Here is a 24,736-nt window from a genome sequence, read left to right as displayed (position 1 = left end):
GCCCTACCAGTGCCCCGACTGCAGGAAGAGCTTCGGCCGCTGCTTCCACCCCGAATGAACCCCCTGATGGTGAGGCAACCCCTGGAGTCCAGTGACTGTCACTCCATCCCTTTTGACCACAAAGGGCCAGTCCCCTTTAACAGAGGCACGTTCTTCCAACAGAACCCTTCTTGGGGGGTGTGTGGAGATTCCTGCCTTGGCTGGGGACCCCCCAAGGTCACTGCTGGAGGTTGAGAGCAGAGATCTCTTCACAAGCGTTGGTCTGTGGGAGTCCCATCCATCTCCAATTAAGAATTATTGCTTTGTGCCAGCTTGAGTAGAATTGCTTCAACAATTGCTTTAGTGTAGAACACTGTCCTATCTTATCCTGTACTCCTGGTAGTTTTAGTGTTTGTCTTGTGCAGTAAATAATTCTGATGAAGATTTTTTGTCTGGTCATTTGGAACCCTAAATAAATCAATAGATTTGATTTGCCATCATTAAAACCTTGGGGACAAAAGTGGTTCACTCACACCTCTGTAATTTCTCTAAACTGAAACTGTTGTCATTACCCAAGGCTGAGATTGGATCCAGCAGCCTCCAGAACCCCAGAGGAAGTTGGGAGCTCAGGGGGCCACCCCCTTTTGCCAACACCCCTGTGCCCAAAGACCCTCATGGGACCATCAGGCCTGCCAGACCACCACCCCTTTTCCACCCTTCTCCCTGTTCCTCCCACTTTCCCATTGTCCCCTCAATCTCCGATTTTCCCCCTGAACAGTTTTGGGGGCCCAACCCCCACTTTTTTCCCCCTCTCCTGTGGGCACTGAAGGATAAAATGAGGCTGCACACACAGAGTTCCATTGCAGGACTTGTCCTCCCATCTTTCCGGCGTCCCCCTTTCATTGGGGTTCCTTTGGAAACAGTGCCTGGGCTTTGTCTTTTAGTCCACTAGAATTCCCAGCATGGCCTCAAAGCAGTGCCCTGATCCCACACATTCCCCTCCCCTCATGTGCTGGCTGTGTTCAGCCACCAGAGAAAAACACAGGCTGCCATGCAGAGCGTTCCAAGTGGTTTCCACTTTGGCAAACAGCACTCTCTGGATGGAAAACACCAGCCAAGGCCAAAACACTCCTTTTGGATCCTGATTAACTGAATGCAGCTGCTGCTGCCTTTTGTTGTTCCCACAGAAATTCTCAGGGTTCCTTTGCTTCCAGGAGGCCCCACATGTCACAATGGACCCTGGATTCCATGAGCTTCCATAGTCTCCAAAGGTTCCTTTAGGTCCACGAGGCCCTGCAGTCCCAAAATGGCCTTTGGATTCTCGGAGATTTCCCACTGTCCCAGGGTCCCTTGTGCTTCAGAAGGAGCTGCAGTGGGACAGTGGCCCCTTGGTTCCGTGAGCTCTGCAGTGTTCCAGGAATCCTTGGGTTCCAGGAGAGCCTGCAGTTTCACAAGGAGCACTTGAATGCAGGAGGTTCTGCAGGGTCCCAATGGCCCCTGGATTCTGGGAGGTTCAGAAATATCTCCGGGCTCCCTTGGTTCCAGGAGGACACACATGTCAGCAGGAACCCTTGGTTGCAGGAGGCTCGACAGTGTCCCAGAATTCCTTTGATTTCATGAGGCCCTGGATTGTCCCAATGGACTCCTGATTCCATCAGCCCCCTCAATGTCACAATGGTCCCTTGGTTCCATGAGTTTCTGCAGCGTCCCAGGGTTCCTTTTGTTCCATGGGGAGCTGCAGTGTCACAATGGTCCTTGAATTCCCTGAGTTTTCCCAGGGTGACAGTGCTGCCTTGATTCCATGAGATTCCATAGTGTCCCAGGGCTCCTTTGGCTCCAGAAGGCCCTGCAGTGTCACAATGGTCCTTGGTTCCCTTAGATTCCACCATGTCCTTGCTGGAACATGCGTGGCTGTAATGCTGCCCCACCTGCAGAGCTGCCTCCAGCTCTGGACTCCAGCACAGGAAGGACATGGACCTGTTGGAGCGAGTGCAGAGGGGAGCAGCAAGAGGATCAGAGGGATGGAGCAGCTCTGCTGTGAGGAAAGGCTGAGAGAATTGGCATTGTTCAGGCTGGAGAAGAGAAGGCTTTGGGGTGACTGAATTATGGCCTTGCAGTGCCTGAAAGGAGCCAACAGGAAAGATGGAGAGAGACTTTGGACAAGGGCCTGGAGTGACAGGACAAGGGGCAGTGGCTTCACACAGACAGAGGGAAGGGTTAGAGGAGATAGTAGGAAGGAATTCTTGACTCTGAGGTTGCTGAGATGCTCTTAAGGCCCCTCCCAAGCCAAAGCATTCCATGATTGTGGGACTGGTGGGTGAGGTGGTGGTCGGAGCCGTCTGGGGCACAGGGACCCAAAATGAGGGAGTTTTCCATTGTGGGGGAAGGAAGGAGGGGGCAGCAGAACTGACCCCTTGGACACCTGGCAGGAAGGCTTTGGCTGGAAGCTGGTGATGGGGAGCTGAGTGAAGCCCCCACAATGCAGGAGGAAATGGTCAGTGACCTGCTCTGCCAGTGAGATCCCCCCAAGTGCCTGGGCCCACATGGGATGCAGCCAAGAGTCCTGAGGGAGCTGGAGAAAGAGCTGGCCAAGCCACTCTCACTCATTCCCCAGCAGTGCTGCACAACTGCACAAGTCCCAGCTGACTGGCAACAAGCAAACGGGATGCCCATCCCCAGGAAGGGCCAAAAGGAGCATCTGGGCAACTCCTGGCCTGTCCCATTGACCTCAGGACCAGGGAAGTCCATGCAGCAGATCCTCCTCAGTGCCATCCCATGGCAGGGGCAGGACAACCAGGGGATCAGGCCCAGCCAGCGTGGGGTTGGGAAAGGCAGGTCCTGCCTGACCAACCTCATCTCCTTCTCTGACAAAGGACCCGCTCAGCAGCTGAGGGAAAGGCTGGGGATGTGTCTCTGTGGAATTCCAGAAAGCCTTTGGCACCATTTCCCCCAGCATCTCCTGCACAAACTGGCTGCTCATGGCTTGCCCGGGGAACTGTTTGCTGGGTGACAAAGTGGCTGAAGGCCCAGGGAGTGGTGGGGAATGGAAGGAAATCCAGGTGGAGCCAGTCACTAGTGGGGTTCCCAAGGGCTCAGGGTTGGGGCTGCTCCTGTTTCACATCATTCTTGATGATCTGGGCCAGGGGATCGAGTGCCCCCTCAGGAAATTCATGGACAACACCACGTTGGGTGTGAGTGTGGATGTGCTGGAGGGCAGGAAGGCTCTTCAGAGGGATCTGGACAGGCTGGATCAATAAGGCCAAGTGTCAGGGCCTGCCCTTGGGTCCCAACAACCCCCTGGAATGCTCCAGGCTGGGGGCAGAGGGGCTGGAGAGCTGCTCAGCAGGAAGGGACTTGGGGGTGCTGCTTGACAGGGACTGGATATGAGGCAGAGTGTGCCCAGGGGGGCAAGAAGGCCAAGGGCATCGTGGCCTTTGTGGAGAAGAGTGTGGCCAGCAGGAGCAGAGAACTGATTGCCCCTCTGTGCTTGGCACTGCTGAGGCCCCACCTGGAGTGCTGTGTCCAGTTCTGGCCCCTCAGTGCCAAAAGGCCCTTGAGGGGCTGGAGCGTGTCCAGAGAAGGGAACGGAGCTGGGGAAGGCTCTGGAAAACATGTCTGCTGAGGGACGGCTGAGGGAACTGGGCTGGTTGAGTGTGGAGAAGGGGAGGCTCAGGGGGGACCCCATTGCTCTCTGCAATGACCTGAAAGGGGTTTTTAGTGGGGTGGGGGTTGGTTTCTTCTGCCAAGGCTATAGTGAAAGGTTGTGAGGGAATGGCCTTAAATTGCATTGGGCAAGGTTCACATTAGATATTAAAAAACCTTTTTCCCCTGAGAGAGTGTTCAGGCATTGGAACAAGTAGCCCAGGGAGGTGGTGCAGTCTCTGGAAGTGTTCAGGTGTGTGGTGGGTTGACTTTGGCTGGACACCAGGTGCCCTCCCAGCCACTCTATCACTCCCCTTCCCATCAAATCAGGGGAGAGAGTAAGGTGGAAAAAAAAATAGTGAGTTAAGGCAGTTTATTTAAAGCGAAAAGCAAAGCGATACTTGTGCACACAGAATCAAAAGACAGCAGGGTTTGTTCTCTGCTTCCCATGAGCAGCCATGGTCGGCCACTCCCGAGGAGCAGGGCTTGGGTCCGCGGGACGGTTCCTCAGCAGGCAGCCATCAGACAATGAATGCCCCCCTCCTGCTCCCTGCCTCAGCTTTTAGAGCTGAGCTGACCTCCCATGGTCTGCAATGTCCCTTGGGTCAGTTGGGCTCAGCTGGCCTACTTGGGTCCCCTGCCAGGCTCTTGCCCTCAGCTAAGGAAGGAATGTCCCAGTGTTGGTGCTGTGCTCAGCAGTGGCCAAAACACTGGGGTGTTCTCAACCCCCTTCCAGCTGCCAATGCCAAGCCCAGCCCTGGGAGGGCTGCTGTGGGGAACTGAACTGCAGCTCAGCCAGACCCAACCCAAATATATGGCACATATTCTATAGAATCCATCCTTAGGTGTTGTGTGATAGATCTATAAGATATTACAAATAATAAGGAATAATAAGGCAAGTGTCCTCCTTAGGGACAACCCCCCCCAAAACTACTTGCTGGGTTTGTTCCCTGGGGGTCTCTGCAGCAGCAAGCACAGCCCCACACTGACTGCTCTGGGCTGTGCAGGCATTTGTGGTTCTGCCTGTCTCACACACACACACAGAGCCTTGGGATGGATCTGGATGTCACTGGATGTGATGTCACAGGGGAGATGTGATGTCATATGATGGATGTGACGTCATTGAGGAGCCTTGATGTCCCAACAAGGATGTGATATCACAAGAGAGATGTGATGTCATAGAGGAGGTGTGATGTCACAGGAAGGATGTGATGTCACAGGCAATCATGGGATATCACAGGGATGACATGATAGCACAGGAGAGATGTGATGTCACAACAACGATGTGATGTCGCAGGGGAGGACGTGACGTCACAGGGATGATATGATATCACAAGGGAGATGTGATGTCACATGATGGATGTGACATCATAGGGGAGATGTGATATCACATGAAAGATGTGATGTCACAGTGGAGATGTGGTGTCATAGGGGAGTTGTGATGTCATAGAATATGTATGATGTCATGGGGAGCTGTGATATCACAGAAAGGATGTGATGTCACAGGGGAGCTGTGATGTCACAAGGATGATTATATGATGTCACAAGGATGATTATATGATGTCAGAGGAAGGATGTGATGGCACAGGAAGAATATGATGTCGCAGAGGAGCTGTGATGTCGTAGAGAGGACGTGATGACACATGGATGATATAATATCACAGGAGAGATGTGATGTCATATGGTGGATGTGACATCATAGGGAGATGTGATGTTGCAGGAAGGATGTGATGTCACAAGGGAGCTGTTATGTCACAGGGAGGATGTGATGTCACGGGGATGATATGATGGATGTGATGTCATAGAGGAGCCTTGATATCACAATTAGGATGTGATATCACTGGGAGGATGTGATGTCACAGGGCAGGTGTGATGTCATAGAGGAGCTGTGATGTCACAGGGGAGGACGTGCTGTCATATGGGAGATGTGATGTCACTGGAAGGATGTGATGTCACAGGGGAGCTGTGATGTCACTGGAATGATATATCAGGAGAGCTGTGATGTCATATGAGGGATGTGATGCCAGCTGAGATGTCACAGGGGATGTGTGATGTCATAAAGGAGATATGATGTCACAGGAAGGATGTGGTGTCATATGATGGATGTGAGGTCATAGGAGAGATGTGATGTTACAGGAGAGCTGTGATGTCACAGGGGAGGACATGACATCTCAAGGATGATATGGTATCACAGGAAAGATGTGATGTCATATGATGGATGTGACATCATAGGGGAGGTGTGATATCATAGGGGAGGTGTGATATCACAGGAAGGATGTGATGTCACGGGGAGCATGTGATGTCATAACGTATAAAGAAACAATAAGTTGGGTGTTAGGTTGGGCTTTTTTTGTGTTTTGGTTTTTTTTGTGGATGCTTTGTCCCCCCCTAACCCTCTAAAAGGAGCTTTCTCGAATGTACCTTCTTACAGATAATTTGAAGGATTAGTTTAGATAAGCCTCTTAGAGTAGATGCATTTCAATGAAATCAGGGCACATGTCTTTTTGGCTCTGGTGCAAGATTCAAATTAATTTTTTTCTTCCTCTTTGACTCAATTAAAAGCCATCTTAAAACACTCCCAGGATATTGTGTGAGTGCAGGGCTTGAGGTGTGTGGGATTGAGTGGACACAGAGAAAGAACTAACATTCAGAAACATATCTGCTTTCCTGTCTCAATAAATAAACCCCACAGTTTGACACATTGACTTCAAATTCCCACAGAAAAAGTAGCAGTGTGTATTCCCTCTGACACCTTGGCCACCCTAGAGCAAATAAAGATGCTGAGGAGTAAAAAGGAGCTCCAGCAGGCTCTGGGTTTATTTGTCTTTTGGAGAAAACATGTTCCAGACTTCTCCATTATTGCTGCCCTAGTGGCATCATGCCAGATAAGAAAAAGAGTTGAATAAATAGATAATTCCTTCTTTTTAATAATGGGTCCGTAGTGGGTCAGATTTCCTCTTTTTGCAGGAACCTGCCAGCAGATGAGATCAAACTGCGTGAGAGCAATAAAGCTTTCAATTGCTGCAACGGGCAGAAGAGATAACTGCCCCCACAACTGCTTCTGTTATCAGTTTACAAGTATGCCATGAGAAAACGAAGCAGCAACAGGACTGGAGAGTTGTACTGTTCTTTGCAGCGCTGGTTGTTTGCATGTGTTTGTGTTTTTATCTTAATAACTTTGTGATATGCAAGTCTGTGTGTATTTTTGTCTCAGGAGTTTTGCAATATGTAAAAGTTTACCACAAACATCGTGTGTCTCCTCTACTCCCAAAATTGCTTGTATTATCAGCTTATTAATGATTGTTGAGTTATTGGTGTTTTTATCATGAGCAACTCACTGGTAAGATTGTGTAAGACAAGCCATTTTATGTATTGCTAGTTTAATTTTTGCCAAGTTTATTTTGTCTTTTTATTGAAAAACAAATTGGCTTGGGAGAAGCTTTTAGATATGTATAATTCTGTCTCAATCAATTGAAACTCCACCAAATTTAGCCTGGGAGTTGGTACAAGAATTTATGCATATTTGGAATCATACAAATATGTATTAGATGCATTATCCTCTGCCTCGGAAGGCATCAAATTTTATATTTGGCTAAATTTCTCAAAATATTAACAAATAAAACTAAATCTGGACAAAACAAAAGAAAGTGTTACCTGAAGAGAATATAAGAAAGCCTTTTACCAACTCCCACGTAACTCAATGCATTTGCAGAAGAACTGATGTGTAATTTCAGGTCCAATTTCAAGACACATTGGCCTCTCTAACAGACACATTACTATGGAATCCCTCATACCCAACACGCATTAGAGGATACCCTGATTACTCACGGGGTGGAGACAGTGGCTAATGAAAATTAGATTTGTGTCAGTATTAAATCCTGATGTTTGTAACTTTGTTAATGTTAGGAAATTTGATTGTAGCTATTGGGATCATGTTATGTCCCATATGCTTACTATTTTACTGTAAGGTTTGGTTTTTTTGGAGGGAATTGCATTGCATTGGGAAAAGATTTGTGCTATCTCTTCCTTTTCTTTACTCTTCTCTCTTTCTGTCCACTACACAAAAGGCACTGCCCACAAAGAAGATTCACAGTGAACGACCAAAGAAGAGAAATTATTGAATGCATAAATCACGGGGTGGTGTCAGAGACTGAAACAGCTCATGATTTATGCATTCTAGGATTGCCAAGGGACTCTTGCAGGTTTCTGCTGGACTTTTGCATTAGACCTCTGATGGCCCATCAAAGCCCATCCCCCCTCTGCCAATCCTGAAAGGCAGGAAAAACCCTTTTCCCAGGCCCCTCACGGGAACTCTGCGCAGGCCCAGGAGATGTTGGGGGTTCGTGGCACGGCCCGGGACACTGTCCATGGATATAATAACTCATAACTTCTTGGAGTGTGGGGGCTTCCCTCCCCCACCCCCAACAGATCAAGGCCACCACTTCAACTGACAGACATTGGAGCTGCAACTCCCAAGATCCATCGCTGGACCCCGTGGGCGGTGACTATAGACATCTTTCCACTCTGAGCTTTGCTTTCCCTTACTCTCCCTCACCCTTATCCTGTCTTTCCTTTCTCTCCCTTATGCATTTTCCCTAAAGGTTCTCTTTATGCCACATTGCTGTAGATGAGAGATAGAGCTGATAACACCCAAAATGGCAACATACCTGTTTACCTTTGAAACAAAACTGTTCTGAAATAAGCCCTACTTATATGTTTTCAAACACCAATTATTCGGTCTCTTTTCACTCTAATCCACCCCAAGGGATTTATTAATAAGAACCTGGGTTACCCTTCCCTTTCTGGGGTGGGTGGTAACAGACCCCTTGTAGCAGGATGTTCTGCCTGGAAAAGAATCTGATGGGAGAATGCAAGCACTGCAAACTCTCTGTGTGAGTTACTGCTGGTGCCAAGGGGTTGGTTTAGTGTTGAATTGTGCCAAACCCAGCCTGGTTCCCCAACCTTCCAACACACATCCTGCTTTTGGAAGCAGAGTTTGACAGATCAGCTGCTCACTGGCCTGGGAATATGTGACTGGCCATCCATCACTGGATAAGCATAAAAGCCCAGGGCCAACTTTCATGGAGCAGATTCTTCCACAGACTTTGTTGAAGTGTGTGCAGCTTCTGCTGTGAAGCAGGGACAGCTCTTGATGGTCACTGCCCAGGGGGTAAAAGAAAAAGAGAGATCTACTTTGATTTATTTCTATCAGACACTGCCGGGCCCTCCCCGCTTCCTGCCGGGATCGGACACCGCCGGCGGCCCCGGCCCTGCCGGGCTCCATCAGCCTGAGCAATTGCTGCCAAGGAGGGGCCGGGGGCTTCCTCTTGGCCTTCGTCTCCCTGGCGCTGGGGCTCGGCTTCTACCTGCGCCAGAAGGTGAGGGGGGTCCCAGGGGGTCGTGTGTCCCCCCAGAGCGTCTGTGCCCCCCCGGGGACCCCCCACCCCGGTGTCACCCCCTTTTCTCTCCCCACAGAGCTCCTGAGCCGGCGGCGGCCGCAGCCCCTCCCCGGGGCCTCGGGCCCAGCCTGGACCCCTCCTGTCCCTGTGAGGATTTTGGGGGGGTCGTGTGTGCCCCCTCCCCTGCTGTCACTCTGCCTGCACCCGGCTGCTCCCAGTGATCCCAGGAAAGCTTCCCAGTTCTCCCCAGTCCCGGTTATTGGGGGGCAGTGGGGGAGGGGCTTGAGGAATCCCAAGGCGTGGAGCCGAGTTTGGGGGGGGCAGAACTGGCCCCGGGATGGATCTGGAATGGGGAATCCCCCTGTGTTCCCCCTGTGTCAACCTGCCCCTCAATAAAGCATCCAGCTCACCCCAAAAGGTGCTGGGAACTCCCAAGAACCTCCAGATAGCACCCCAAGGACCCTCAAACCCACTCAAAGCCCACCCATGACCCCTCCCAACCCCTTTTCTGGGGGGACTTCTCTGGGCACTGGTGGTGCTGGGAGCCCCCCCGGCTGTGGGCGAGGAGTTCTCGGGTGAAAAGGGGGGGAGAAGGGGTAGGTCGGTGGGAAAAGTGGGGGTCAGAGGGGATAAAGGGGTGGTGGAACCCCAAACTGAGCATGAGAGGGCTGGGGACTGGAAAGATGATACAGAATTGGTGAGAGAGGGGGGAAAAAGTAGGGGTTAGGACCCCTAAACTGATCGGTGGGGGGGCTAGAGATGAGGGGACCATGAAAAGGTGGAAGGAACAGGGAGAAGGGTGGAAAAGGGGGGGTGGTCTGGTGGGTCTGACAGTCCCATGGGGGTCTTTGGGCAAAGGGGGGCTGGCAAAGGAGGCTAGTCCTCCTGACCTCCCAACTTACTGTGGGGTGCTGGGGGCTGATGGATCCAATCTCAGCCTTGCTTTATGTCAACAGTTTCAGTTTACAGGAATTACAGAGCTGTGACTGAACAACTTTTGTTTCCCAAGTTTTAATGATGGAAAATCAGATTTATTGATAGAAATGAATTATTTAGGGTTACAAATGATCAGACAAAAGATCTTCATCAGAATTATTTACTGCACAATATACATACGGAAACTACCAGAAGTACAGGATAAGACAGGACAGTGCTCTACACTAAAGCAATTGTTGAAGCAATTCTACTCAAGCTGGCACAAAAGCAATAATTCTTAATTAGAGATGGATGGAACTCCCCCAGACCAACACTCGGGGGAAGATCTCTGCTCCCAGTCTCGAGGAGTGACCTTGGGGGGCCCCCAGCCAAGGCAGGAATCTGCACACACACCCCCCAAGAAAAGTTCTGTTGGAATAACCTGCCCCTGGGAAAGGGGACTGGCCCTTTCTGGTCAAAAGGGATGGACTGACAGTCAGTGGACTCCAGGGGTTGCCTCAACCATCAGGGGGTTCATTCAGGGTGGAAGCAGCAACCGAAGTTCTTCCCACAGTCGGGGCTTCCCTTACTGGTGGGTCCGTTGGTGTTGGGTCAAGGCAGAGCTGTTGGTGAAGCTTTTCCCACACTCCTCACACTTGTAGGGCCTCTCCCCAGTGTGGATGCGCCGGTGCCTGACAAGGTGGGAGTTCCGGTTGAAGCCCTTCCCGCAGTCGGTGCAGCGGAAGGGCCTCTCATCCCTGTGCGTCCGCTGGTGCTGGAGGAGACTGGAGCTGGTCTGAAATCTCTTCCCACACTCCCCACACTTGTAGGGCCTCTCTCCAGTGTGGATGTGTCGGTGGGTGACAAGGGTGGAGTTCTGGTTGAAGCCCTTCCCGCAGTAGGTGCAGTGGAAGGCCCACTCCCCTGTGTGTGTCGGCTTGTGCTTCAGGAGATCATAGCTGGTCTGAAACCCCTTGCCACATTCCCCACACTTGTAGGGCCGTTCCCCAGTGTGGATTTGCTGGTGTCTAAGCAGGTTGAAGCTGTCCCTGAAGCTCTTCCCACATTCCCTACACCTGTAGGGACGTGCCCCAGTGTGGATGTGCTGGTGTCTGAGCAGGTTGAAGCTGTCCCTGAAGCTCTTCCCACATTCCAAGCACCTGAAGGTCTTCTCCCTGCTGGAGGGCTGCTCAGGGACCAGCAGGTCAGAGTTCCCCCACAAGCTCCAGCCGCCTTCCCGGCACAGGCTGGCTCTTTCCTCCTCAGAGCACCCTGGGATGGCTTTGGAGCCCCTCCTGCGGGGGGATCTCCGGCCCTTTTCCTCCCCGCTGCCTTCCTGCGCCGGGGAGCCCTTCAAAACGGCCTCTCCCACCAGGGTCTCACGGGGGGATTTGTCCTCCGGGCTCTCCGTCCTCAGCTCGGGGCCTGGGGCAGGAAGCAAGAAGGACAGGGAGGGGATTTGCCTCCGGCCCACAGGGAAGGCCAAGGACATCCCCCCAACTCCGGCCCCGGCAGGACGGCGGCGCCAGCGGGGTTGTCCTGCAGCCGGGGCCATGCTCGGCTGACAGAGCCAGCACAACACCCGCCCAAAGGGACACTGACTGCCTCCTCACCTGCCTGGGGGGCCCAAGGCATCTTCCTCTTCCTCGCAGCCTCCTCCTCCATCCACCCAAGCTTCGGGAAGGAGAAATCCATCTGGAGGGGAAAACAAGGGCTGAGCGCGTTGGCTTGGGGGTTCCTCCTGCCCAAGTCCATCTCTAGAACTCACCAGGCATCCTGTGTCCATAAAAACCTCCAAAACACCAAGATTCAGCCCAGAAAAACCCAAACCACCGAGATTCACACAAAAATCCCTCAGAAATTGCAAGAAGACCCTTAGCCCCTCAAACTGTAAAAAGTTGAAATTCAGCTAAAAAATACTCCAAAATATGAAGATTAGCCAAAAAAATCTCTCCCAAAAGTTCCTCCTCTCTGGTCTCTCCCCTCTGGGGTTTGGAGGGTCTCCCCTGTCTGGGATGCTGGGGGTCCCACTTAGAAATGCTAAGAGTGTTGGGGGTCCTAAGGGTTCCTTCTCCTCTGACCCTCGCCTTCGGGGTGCTGCGTTCCCAGACATTCCCCCTCTCCAGGTTCTGCACTTCGTTGTGCCGGGGATCCCAGGGGTCCCCACTGTCCAGGCTTCCCCTTCTCCGTCCCCCCTTTCAGGCTCCCGGGGCTCCTCCCTCTCCGTGCTCCCCCCTCCAGGCTGCCGGGGGTCCCCCCGCTCCGCCCTCCACACTCAGCAGTTCCTGGGCTCCACACCCACCCCCGGCACTCCCAGGGGGCCCCAAACCCGCTGTGTCCCCCCCGCCGGCACCGGGCTGACAATGGAGCCGGCGGGGCCTGACCCAGCAACACCAACCCCCACCTCAAGGGGGGAACCCGCATCTCCCCACCCACCGCCGGGGCTCTGCTGCCAACCCAGCCCAGCACCCCCAAAAAACACCTCCTGCCCACCCCGAAGAGGCCCCAAGGGCACAGCCCTGCACAAGGGCCGGCTGTGCCCAAGGAAACCAAACAGCTCCACAGGTGTTGGCTGGGGGGATGTGAGGGCTGGGCCTGCTCAGCACAGCCCCGGCCTCGTGCCCAGCGCCTCTTTCCTGACCCACACAAGACCTTCCCGTCCCCCCCAGGGCTCCCCTGATGCTGCCTCTGCTCCTGGCCCTGCCTTTGCTGCTCCCTTGGCTGGGGCAGCGGCTGCAGGGGGGGGATGGCAGCAGCTTCAGCTCCACGGCACTTCCTGGGGGGAGCTCAGCCCGGGGGGGACGGGCAGGGACCTGATGGGGATGGACAGGGGCCCAGCAGGGACAGCCAGGGCCTGCAGGGGAAGGCACAGGGACAACCTGGACCCCCACACTGCCAGGGCTGTCTCTGCTCCTCCTTGCAGGCTCCGTGGCCAGGCACAGTTTGTGTTCCTGGGTGCCCACCATCTCAGCACTTGGAGACGCTCAAATCAGCGCCCGCAGCTCTGCAGCAAAGCCCCAGCTCACCTGGCACACAGGGGATGGACACAGCACCTTCTCAGAGATGGGCATTCACAGCTTAAGGTCTTTCCCACCACAGGGCTCTCCTTCCTCAGCAGCACCTCTGCCTTGCACTTATTCTCAGCCTCACCTCAGGGACAGCTCTGGGCTCACCTCCGCGCCACTTCTCAGCCTCACCTCAGGGCCTGGGCTCAAGGACAGGAACCTGCAGGGAGGGGACATCAGGTGCAAGCTCAGGGCTGCCTGCTTGCACTGGCCTCTGGGCTTCTTTCTCCTTCTACAACCAGCCCAGAACTCAACCTGCTTCGCTAACACCACACATTTACAGACTAACCTTGGAGATAGATATGGACAGACATCTCTATCACCCTGGGGATAGAGCCTCAAGCATGTGCTGCCATAGGAATGGCAATCAGAGAATCACAGAATCAGCCACATTGGAAAAGACCTCCCAAATCATCAAGTCCAACCCTGGATCCAACCCCACTGTGCTTCCCAGACCATGGCACTGAGGCCACATCCACTCTCACCTTCAACACCTCCAGGGACACTGACTCCACCCCCTCCCTGCCCAGCCCATTCCAAGGCCTCATTACTCTCTCGGCAAAAAATTCCTTCCTAATATCCAACCTAAACCTCCCCTGGCACAGCTCAAGACCCAGCCCTCTTGTCCTACTGCTGCTTCCTGGCAGAACAGCCCCACCCCCACCTGGCTCCAACCTCCTGGCAGGGACTTGCAGACAGTCAGGAGGTCTCCCCTGAGCCTCCTCTTCTCCAGCCTCAACACCCCCAGCTCCCTCAGCCTCTCCTCACACCACTTGTGCTCCACTCCCTTCCCCAGCCTCGCTGCTCTTCTCTGGATCCTCTGACCCCAAAAATGCTCCCCCTCCCATAGAAAGGCCAAGGGCATCTGGGGACAGCTGGGGGGCTTTGTGGGGCACTGGGTGATTACTGGGGGATACTGGGACACACTGGGGGGAACCAGAGAGCATTGGGAGGACTGGGGGGTTACTGAGGGACACTGGGAGGGCACTGGGAGGGCCTGGGGGGGAACTAGGGCACACTGGGGGGCACTGGCATTGAACTGGGGAGTTACTGAGGGATACCCGGACAACAGTGGGGATACTGGGAGGTTACTGGGCCATACTGGGGGTTACTGGGTGCTCACTGCAGGATCACTGGGCCATACTGGGGGGCAGTGGGAGGTCACTGGGACACACTGGATGGCCACTGAGGGGGTTACTGGGCCATACTGAGGGTAACTGGGAGGTCACTGGGATATACTGGAGGGCACTGGGATCCCCTTACCCGGATGTGGTACATCTCCCCCCCTACTTCGAAATCCAGGGGGGGAGACCTGTACCACATCCGGGGCTTAAGGGGATCCCAGTGCCTCCAGTCTTATCCAGTGACCTCCCAGATCCCTCAGTATGGCCCAGTAACCCCCCCCATCGAAACCTCCTCAAGGACCCCTTATCCCTCCCCAGCACCCCCTAAACCCTCTCAGTGACCCACAAAACCCACCTGAGACTCCCCAAGCCCATTCAGGGACCCCCAATATCCCCCACGGGCCCTCCAAACCGTCTGGGACACCTTGAACCCCCCAGAGACCCCAAAACTGCCTCGAAGTTCCCCACAAAGCCTCCCAGGAACCCCAAACCTCCCCAGAGACCCCCAAAGCCTACCTGGGACACCCCAAATCTTCTCAGAAAACAAAATCCCTATCAGAGCCCCCCAAAACCTTTCAGGGACCTTCAACCTCCCCCCCGAGTCTTTTCAGGGACCCCTCAAAACGTCCCCGGGAACCCCCGAACCCCCCCGCTAAACCCTCCCGAGCCCTCCAGCCTTTCCACCCACAGCCGCGCTCCCCGCAGCCCCCGAGGGGATCCCCAGACCCCGCTCTCGCCGCCCCCCCGCCAACTCACCCAGCGAAGTGCAGCGGCCGCAGGCGAGTCCTCCTCACTCCCGACCACGAGGACAAAATGGCGCTCGCTCCGCGCGCCCGCCGCCTTTATAGACCCGCCCCGCAGCCAATCAGCGCGCGGCCACGGCCCCTGCCCGCCCTTCGCCACGCCCCCACCTGCGCGGGGCATTGTGGGAGTTGTATTCCCTGCGGTGGGGGAGGACCGGACTTGTTGGGTTTTAGTTTTTCTGTCTTCTTTTATTTTCTCTTTTTTATTTCTTTCTTTTCTTTCTTTTTTCTTTCTTATTTCCTTTTTTCTTTTTTTCTCGTTCTTTTTTTTCTCTTTGTTCTTTTTTTCAATTTTTTTCCTGTTTTTTCTTTCTTGTTTTCTCTTTTTTCTCATTTTTCTTTTTTTTCTTCCTTTTCTTTGTGTTTATTTTTCTTTTTCTTTTTTTTTCCTTGTTTTTTATACATTATTTTCTATCAGTTGTACTTTCAATCAGCTGTACTTTCAAGGAAAATGTAAACACATATCAAAACAATCTCTAGGTACATATCTTACAACAACAGATAATCTGCCATTGTTCCAGGTTTGTGAGGATTCCCAAGATCACAAACACTGAGACACCAAGGGTGGAAGCCAAGCAACTTTATCCTGTCCCTTGCCACAGCCTTCAATCCACACCCAGCCCTGGATTTCTGCAAAGCCACTGGGCAGGAGCAGGAGATGGAGCTGGTGCTCAGCGGGAGGGGCAGCAACAACAAACCTGTGTCTTTGGCACAGGGGAAGGAATTTAGTGCTTGAGGGGTTACAATCCACAGGATCCCCTGGGGATCAGCTTATGCTTGGACAGTGAGAACAGCAAGAACATTCCTAATAAAAATGCCAGAGGGAAGGGAGCGGAGGGGGAGCAGGGGCAGGAAAAGGAAGCAGAGCGATGGAAGATGGGCTGGGGCGGTCGGGGCTGGGGGAAGGCAGGCTGGACAATGCCTTGTTTGGTCCAGCAGCTGGACCAGCTCCAGGGCAGATGTCGGGGGAGCCTCTGCCACAGGGACATGGACAAACAGACGCTACAAAAGCTCTCAGAGGGGTTGGGGGCTCTGGGCGGGGCTGCGCTCTCGCCTCAAGCCAGGATATCCCAGGGCAGTGGAACAGCAATTCCTGTCAGCTCCCAGCAAAGATTATTGGGGTTTGCACTGGGGAAATATTGACGCTCCAGCTTCTTCTTCTCTTTTTAGAACTTTGAGCTTGCAGTCGGGTAGAAGGGCTGGTGGGGGAGTGGGAAGAGACCCATTTTGAGGGACACATCTCATCCCTCAGTTAGATGGAGCTAAACCTCTGATCTTGCTTAGGAATAGCTGCTGATGCTCAGTTGTCTTCTTTTCCTTCTGCTTCAGTGGGATATTACATTTCCCTGCAGTACTGGTGATAGAATGCTATGTCAGCTGGAATGGTTTGGTTCTCACAGAAAGCATAAATGCATTTTAAGGAAGGTATTTTTAAATAGGGGAGGCCTCAAAAAAAAAAAAAAAAACCAAACAAAATCCCAAAGGTAATATAAGTGCAGAATCAAGTGAACTTGGGGGTTTCCTTTTTAATTCTTGGGTAGAAAAGCCATCCCAGTCAGGGACAGCAATTTCTTGCATTGCTGAAAAAAAAACCATCAACAAACAAAAAAAGAAATCTGAATTTGTTCTCCTTCAGATTTGGTTTTGATCATAAGAATCCTTCTAGTGAAAAGGGCTAATTTACTCTTTCTAGAGGAATGTTTTAAGTGTGATTATCACAATATCACAGCTGCTGACAAGGTCTAAAATAGGACATTGACCTTGAACGTGTTCCTGTGTTTAGGATGTGGTACTTAACATTCAAGAAACAATAGAACTGCAGCTCATTTATTAAGGTATCATCTCAAAATGTTAACTCTTGCTCTGTAAAGACATGCCACGAGGATTGTAGAAAGCTTGCAATATCCCAGGAAGTACATGTGGTATTTTATCGGTGTAAATATATGTAAGATTTTCAAGATTTCTGCTGGCAATACTCCATAACTAAAGTAAGTTTTCCCTTTGCTACTGCACTAGTTTATGATTTAGTTGTTACTGACATTCCACCAATTATATTATTAGCTTCACCAAAGGAAAGGGAAATAATCCTGTATTAATTAAAGAGAGCAACTGAATTCCCTCAGTCATCTTATCCTTGGCTGTCTGAGACAGTGATGCACTTCAGTTTCCCTTCAGAAACTTCCACTAAAAAAAAGATTGGGGTGATAGTGAGAGATCCATATTGAAGGGTGTGCCTGAATTATCTTTAGGGAGGAGACTATTTTTGGTGGGTGACAGGCAATGTGCCTATGGCTCCTTTTTTCTGCCTGGGTTTTTTTTTCTCTTTCTTTTTGTCAGAGGCTTTGGAAAAGGTGTTTTGTCAAGAGAATAATATTCATTTATAGCCATGTGAATGGTTTCTATGCTGTACCAGTGAAGGCACTCACCTAAATACCCATACCCATGCCCTTGAAATAAAACAAGGAGAAAACATGGAGTATTTGTTTGAGACCAGATACATTGAATGTAGTTCAGTAACATGGAAAGGCAATTGCTGTTATTTCACAGAGACATTTCTTTGTATGCTGGAACTGAGAGTAGCAGCAAAAGCTAAAAGCCTTTCAATGTGTCTTTGTGAACACACTGTGGATAAGATCAAAGGAGCATTCAGAGATTGTGTTGTGTGAGCTTTTTTCCCTCAGATCAAAACAAGGAGTAATTAATGCTAAATCCAGCAGATGGCTTTCAAGTAACAACTTGGTTCAGTTTGTCCAACTGTGTCCAAACAGGTGAGGAAAATCTGGAACTTTAGAAGGGTTATTAGTTTTTTACCTCATTAGCAGGATATCCAGGGGTGCACCAAGTGCCTTCCAGTGAGGAACACAAGAGACAAGGAGACAGTAACAATATTGTTCTAATGTTAATCTCACTGGAGCACAGAATGAGGTCACATCTGAGTTATGTTTCTTAATTTAGTGATTGGGAATAAAGAGAAAATCACATATTTGATGACACTTAAGGATTTATTTCACACTCTTAACAACAAGGTATTTTGCAGCTGGACTTTGAATAAGGTTCCACGGTGTATTGCACATTTCTATCTCAAGTTAACAGTCTACTTCTTCCCAAACAGAAATCTTGTAGGAAACAACTTGTACAAGAGCACTCTATTGTCATCTTCCAAAACCTTGGAGAGGTTCCAGAGATCTCCTAGGAAGGAATTTGGGGCCTCAAGCACATGACCCGTATATAGAGGCTGAGGACTCAGGGGTCAGTGGTGTGAAGATTGAGGACAGTAGAGGAACAGCCTGAGAGGTCTGGAAGGGGGGTGTCAGAGCTGGTGGAGCTTTTCTTCCTGTCAGAAAACAGCCTAAGAAAGAACTAGTGCCACCAAGGGCAGCTGGGGTGGCCTAGACTGGTGACAAGAAGCAAGAACTTTCCCTCTGAGGTCAGTGTTGTGGTGCAATATGTCACAAAGAAGGAGTCTGGATGAGCCCAAGGCTTTGTGTGTGCAGGAAGAGCCAGGGAGGACACAGAGATGTCAGTGCAGGAAGGTGCCAGCCAGGTGGGGCAACCGGGGGGATGACGACAGCCTGCAGGGAAAGGGGCAGGGCATGGACACCGTAGGACAGCCTGGGCTGGAGAGGAGACAGGGAGGGGGAGAAGCTGAAAGGCCCTGACAGAGCCACCTTCTGCAGGCCTTTGGCCAGGGCCGCTGTCTGTGCCCCTGATGCCAGGAGGAGGGGAGTGCCCCTTGCAGCCCTGGGGCCTCATGGCCTCCTTGTCCCTGCTCAGCAGCCTGGCAGGTGCCACCCCATGGTCCTGCCCTTGCCATTGCACATCCCACCTCCCAGTGCCCCAGGAAGAGCCCTGAGGAATGAGGCAGGGACAGGATGTGCCTTCCCAGGGGCTGGGGGTCAGGGCTTGGCCCATTGGATTAAGGAAACACATCCAGGTTTCCTCAGCATCAGAGCCACCTTTCCCTTGCTTGTCCATCCTTGTCATCACTGTCTGCAGTTCTCTGCTCTCACTGGAACCTGGGGACATGTTCTCAGTTGTGTCTCTCAGTGAGACTCATTAGCACTACAAGAAACTTCAGTGTTTCCATCTCACTTTGACTTCTTGAAAAGTTGTTTGAACTTCCTCTCAGGGACTGAGTCTCATGTAAACAACATCAAACCCCCGAGGGTCATGAAATGCCTGGGGCTGTTGCTGTGCTACTGAGCTGGGCCGGGCTCCTGGCACACAGGGAGCTCCTGGCAAGCAAGAGGAGCTTCAAAGAGACAGCTCTGCTGGTGAGCAGCTCCTCTGCACAGCCCAGCAGGGCTGAGGGCACTGCCAGGCCAGCTCAGGGACACCAGCAGGGCAGACAGAGCTTCAAGGGGCTCAGCACTGGCAGGAGGGCTGAGAGCTCCCTGCAGGAGGAATCTTGGCAGGGCTGCACATGGTGAGTCTGTGGCTGCAGGGCAGTGCAGGGGCAGCTCCTGGAGGCATCTCCTAAAGCTGGCTCAGCCCCAGCTGATGGGATGGGTGAGCAGGGGCTGTTTTGGGGCAGTTTGGTAGAGCTGTGAAGCCAGGGGTGCAGGCAGGGGTGCCCAGGGCTGTGGGGCAGAGCAGGGTCCTGCAGCCCAGGGTGCTGTGCTGGGCAGGGACTCTGCTGCCTGCCAGGGGCAGCTCTCAGCCGGCCCGGGGAGCTGCTGCCAGGGCTGGGGCAGAAGGGCTGTGGGCAAGGAGCAAACCCTGGTAGGGCAGGGAAGGACTCTTAACCTTTTTAGAATAGGCTGCAGGTTGTGAGGGCTCCTCACAGCTCCAGGTCATTACAGAACATTTCTCAAAGGAGTTTTAAGAAAGCACAGTCAGTCATGGGATACCTGAAAGTGAAGGATCCTGTTCTTTCCATCTTCAAACATGTTTTTTTCTGGGTGGGAAATTGGTCCTAAAAATTAATCTCACAGTTCAGGAGGAGGCACTGAAACTCCAAATCTATTTCTCTTAGAGGAGATAAGACCAGGCAACATCAGAAATCACCACACCTCTGCCTTACATGTAGCTCTGGGTCACTTTTCCAGTCTCCTCAGAGTTGTTCTGACGTTGCCATCAGAGCCTGCACAGCCAGAGATTCCCCTGGGCAATGCTGCATTGCTGGGCTGGAACAGAGAAGATTTAACAAAGCTGCCCTTTTAAACAGTGCTGCCCTGCACTCATCAGACTGTAGGTATTTGTGTTTATTAAAAATTAATTTGCATGTGAAGTTATGTTCAGGTAGGACGAGGGAAAGCACAGGGCAGATGGGAACAGACGGAGGGACAGTGCAGCTCTCCTGGCTCTGCACTAAGGTACGGAGAGCTGAGCTGTTTGTCCTCTCCTGTTTAAAGTCTTGTTACATTTGGCATCATAAAAATGATGATTTGTACTACTGACAAGAACAGGTACCAGATGCAACCATCAAAAATAATAAACACAGACAACATTATTTAAGGGACATGCTAAGCCCTTCCACGTCTTGAGAGTGGAGACTGAACTTTTCCCTTAAAGGTGGATGATGCCTGACATCCCTTGGGAGTGTTTGATGCTGTGGCAGAGCAGCTCCATGTCCCCACTGGAGAAGGGGAAAACTGAGCCCTTGGCAGCACATGGGCAGAGCTCCTGTTCCTCACAGCACCCTCAGCCAGCACAAAGGAAAGGAAAAGCGTTTCAGTTCAGGGGATTTCTATGAGAAATAAAGTGGCTTTGCTTAGAGGAGTCTGTCTTAACTTCTCCCTGTCCTTTCCTGTTTCTGAACAGTGTCCCTGTGCTGGGAAGCAGCAAATGGCCAACAGCAGCTCCATGCCCCAGTTCCTCCTCCTGGCATTCGCAGACAGGCGGGAGCTGCAGCTCCTGCACTTCTGGCTCTTCCTGGCCATCTCCCTGGCTGCCCTCCTGGCCAACGGCCTCATCCTCAGCGCCGTAGCCTGTGACCACCACCTGCACACCCCCATGGGCTTCTTCCTGCTCAACCTCTCCCTCACAGACCTGGGCTGCATCTGCACCACTGTCCCCAAAGCCATGCACAATTCCCTCTGGGACACCACAACCATCTCCTACACAGGATGTGCTGCACAGCTCTTTTTCCTTGCCTTTTTCATTTCAGCAGAGTTTTGCCTCCTCATCATCATGTGCTACGACCGCTACGTTGCCATCTGCAAACCCCTGCACTACGGGACCCTCCTGGGCAGCAGAGCTTGTGCCCACATGGCAGCAGCTGCCTGGGCCGCTGGGTTTCTCACTGCTCTGCTGCACACAGTCAATATATTTTCCCTGCCCCTGTGCCAGGGCAATGCCCTGGGACAGTTTTTCTGTGAAATCCCACACGTCCTCAAGCTCTCCTGCTCACGCTCAGGCTACCTCAGGGAAATTGGACTTACGTTTTTTACTATCTCTTTAGGACTTGGCTGTTTTGTTTTCATTGTTTTCTCTTATGTGCAGATCTTCAGGGTTGTATTGAGGATCCCCTCTCAGCAGGGACAGCACAAAGCCTTTTCCATGTGCCTCCCTCACCTGGCCGTGGTCTCCCTGTTTGTCAGCGCTACAGCATTTTCCAACCTCAAGCCCCCCTCCATCTCCTCCCCATCTCCGGACCTGGTGGTGTCAGTTCTGTACATGGTGGTGCCTCCAGCACTGAACCCCTTCATCTACAGCCTCAGGAACCAGGAGCTCAAGGATGCCATAAGGAAAATGATGACAGGATGTTTTTTTAAGAAGCAATAAACTGCCTCTTTTCTTCTGCAGAACATTCATTGTGTAACACATTTGGGGCTCAGCCTGCCTTCTAAAGCTTTTGATAGTGTTTGGGGTGGAGGGCTTCCCTGTCTTTTCCCTCTATTCCTGTCATTAACACTGAAATTTTATTCTTCATCCCATATAATTCACTCTCTACCTCTGTTTTTTCACCCACAAAATATAGAAATCAGAAATCATGCTTTGTGTGCATTTAAACAAAACAAAAGTTTGTGCAGCAAGGTATTTGTCAAACATCCTCCCATGAGGAATCACAATCTCTGAGCATAAGCAAGGACATAAATTCTTTTTTCCAGATTCTTCCTCCAACACCTCCCCTGAAGCTGGAGGGCATTTCCATGTTTGCAGATGTGGAGGGGAAAAGAGTCCCAGCACTGCCAGGGAGCACCAGCACTGGGTCTGTTCAGAGCTGCTCTCGTTGCACTCTCACCCTCTCCTTTCCTGTCCGTGCCCAAGGCCTGAGTGCTCTGGCAGCTCAGTCACTGTCCTGCTGTGGGTCAGGCCTGTGAGCACAGGCAGGGACAGGCCCTGGGCACTGCTGGGACAGGGCTGGGCTCCACAACAGCAGTTCCAGCAGCAAAGGGGTTCCCCTCCAGGCACTTTCTGAAGGCTGAGGTCTTTTCCCAACACTGGTATCGAGAAGAAGTCCAAGGAATAGAGTCTCAGAAGTCTTGTTGCTTTGCTTGTTTGTCCATGGAGACAGTGCAGTGAGGTCAGGGACCCAGTGGGACTGCAGGGGCTGAGGGCTGGTTCAGATGTTGTGTGTTGGTGGCCAATGGCCAATGGAGGTGACAAATGATCTCCAAGTCGCCTGCCTGGGGCTCTGCAGCTTGTGAGGGCTCTGATGGCAGGTGAGGACTTGTCTGTAGGAACTCAGGAAGTGCAGGAGAGCACAGAGGATCTGCAGGGACAGCCCATCCCATCCAGTCAGCAGGGAATGGAGCCCTGGAGCAGAATCCTGCCCAGGGTGGAGTCACCCAGAGATCAAGTACTAAATCTTGCTGTGAAGTGGCAAACAGAGCTCTGCAAGCCCAGGGGACACAGCAGGTACAGGGAAAACTCTTGCCAGTGACTTCTCTTGCCCTCAGTGAACTTCAACAGGTCGATCAAGAGCATCCCCCAAAGGATGTCCCATCTCTGGAACAAGGCAGGGCCCCTCTGAGCCCCCTCCATGGCCACACAGGAGCCTCTGTGGGAGGTGGTCAGTGGCAGGGAGCACCATCAGCTGGCTCTGCCTCCCAGCTGGAGCAGCACAGCCCAACAGAGTCCCCCATGGCCCCGGGCCCCACAGCCCACGTGCTCTGCAGAGCAGCCCCCCCAGCTCAGGGGTTGTGGGGAGCACGAGCAGGGGGTGCAGGAAGAGCTGCTCAGGCCAGCACAGACGTGTTCCCCTGGGGAAAGGCTCTGTGGGGAGATGGGATGTGCCAGGAGAAGAGCAGGACACCCTGTGTGAGCAGAGGGGCCATGGGAAGAGGCTGCCCTGTCCCTGGGGAAACGAGGGGGCAAAGCAAACTCTGGGAAACTCTCTGATCTCAGTTGTGCTGCCCAAGAACACACTGACTCCAGAGGTGTCCAAGCGGGGCAGAGCCGAGGACTCCAGTCCGTGCGGTGGCGGGGGGGAGGCAGTGGCTCTGCTTGATTCCATGGAGTTCTGGGGAGGCACAGTGGCCCCTTGGTTCCAGGAGGTTTTGAGATGTCTCAGGGTTCCTTTGGTTCCATGAGGCCCTGCAGTGTCACATCGACCCCTTGAGTCCATGAGATTCCTCAGTGTCACAATGGCCTCTTGATTCCATGAAATTCCACTGTGGCCCAGGGTTTCTTTGTTTCCAAAAGGCCCTGCAGTGCCACAATGGCCTCCTGATTCCATGGGTTTCTGCAGTGTCACAATGGCCCCTTTATTTCAGGAGGTTGCCCACTGTCCCTGGGTTCCTTTGGCTCCATGGGGCCCTGGAGCATCCCAGTGGCCTCTTGATTCCAAGGGTTTTCCCAATGTCACAATGGCCCCTTGATTCCATGAGGTTGCAGAGTGGCATCAGAAAGCCGATCCCACCCAGATGAAAGTCTGGGGGAGATTAGGAGGAACTGGGACAAAAATGATTGGATATTTGGGGAAGGAAAGAGGGACTTGGCCAACAGAGAGGAAGGATTTTGATGAGGTAAAAACAGGTTCAGGGAATGCTGAGGATGCTGAAACACTGACTGTGAAAACATTCCTGACGGATCTTTATCCTCTTTGAAACCTCAAGCCCCAAGGCTACCCAAAAGTGCTGTCCCTCCCATGGAAAGGAATCCACTGCTCTAATTCCAAGCCAGAAAAAGCCCAAAAGCAGAACTCCAGACTCTTATTTTTATCTTCAATGCCCACCCCAATCCAAAACCTGTATTACCAGTAGGAAAAGTAAGCTTTAATCCTAACCCAGCCTAAAAATCTTTTCCCCTAATCATGAAGCAGACACTGCCAGCAGAACAACAAACCTCCCAAAGTTCTGCCTAATCCCCACTCTGAGCTCCAAACCCCAAGCCCTGACCATAAAGCACCCCCACAGCCCTTGGGAGCAGGGCAAGGACCTGGAGGGCCCAGAGCAGGCCCAGGGGGTTGGCAGAGGAATGGGAGGTGACCTGGATCTGCTCAGCTCTGCAGTGACCCCCAGGAGAAGGGCCTGGGCTCTGGGAGGGATGTCCTGTGGCACAGGGGCTCAGGATCCAAGTTCAGAAGGCCAAGTGCCCATGGCAACAGCCAGAGCTGGTGCAGAGACATCAGGGAGGGTCTAGAAATGCTGCTGGGAGGGGGTGGGAAAGCAGGAGGGGTGTGTGCAGCCTGCAAGGCCAGAGCAGCAGCAGGGCCAGGGCAGGACAGCCTGCAGGAGAGATGGCCAAGGGCTCTGGCAGGGCTGCAAGGCCCAAAGGCACCCAGGACTTTGTCCCCTTGCCTCTGGCAGCTGCCTCTGCCACTCAGGCCACCAAAAGGAACTTGCCTGGAAGGTTCTGCACTTGGGTTCTGCCTCGCCCCTCCCTCAGGAGCCTGGCAGGGGTTGCCCAGTTTTGGCCTTTGT

At 52.5% G+C, this 24,736-nt stretch overlaps 3 protein-coding genes across 3 annotated transcripts in view; 2 read left to right on the top strand and 1 right to left on the bottom strand.

The window, feature by feature from the left end:
- LOC135405264 (zinc finger protein 883-like) overlaps positions 1-24,736 on the top strand; it is a 127,708-nt gene that overhangs the window by 60,581 nt on the left and 42,391 nt on the right. The window lies entirely within an intron of this gene.
- The window catches only part of LOC135405270 (zinc finger protein 501-like), a 229,944-nt gene continuing 215,252 nt past the window's right edge, over positions 10,045-24,736 (bottom strand). Inside the window, exon 3 of the mRNA XM_064639932.1 lies at positions 10,045-11,095. Within this exon, the coding sequence (XP_064496002.1) occupies positions 10,522-11,095 (574 nt within the window). The 3' untranslated portion in view covers positions 10,045-10,521. The remainder of the gene's footprint in view (positions 11,096-24,736) is intronic.
- On the top strand, positions 20,625-21,836 carry LOC135405478 (olfactory receptor 14J1-like). The gene has a single exon (XM_064640178.1). The coding sequence runs from the start codon at positions 20,715-20,717 to the stop codon at positions 21,651-21,653; it is 939 nt and encodes a 312-aa protein (XP_064496248.1). The 5' UTR covers positions 20,625-20,714; the 3' UTR covers positions 21,654-21,836.

Source organism: Pseudopipra pipra, chromosome W, assembly GCF_036250125.1.
Source record: "Pseudopipra pipra isolate bDixPip1 chromosome W, bDixPip1.hap1, whole genome shotgun sequence".
NCBI lineage: Eukaryota > Metazoa > Chordata > Aves > Passeriformes > Pipridae > Pseudopipra > Pseudopipra pipra.
Note: the sequence above shows the minus strand (reverse complement) of the source record. Positions and strands in the feature narration are given on the sequence as shown.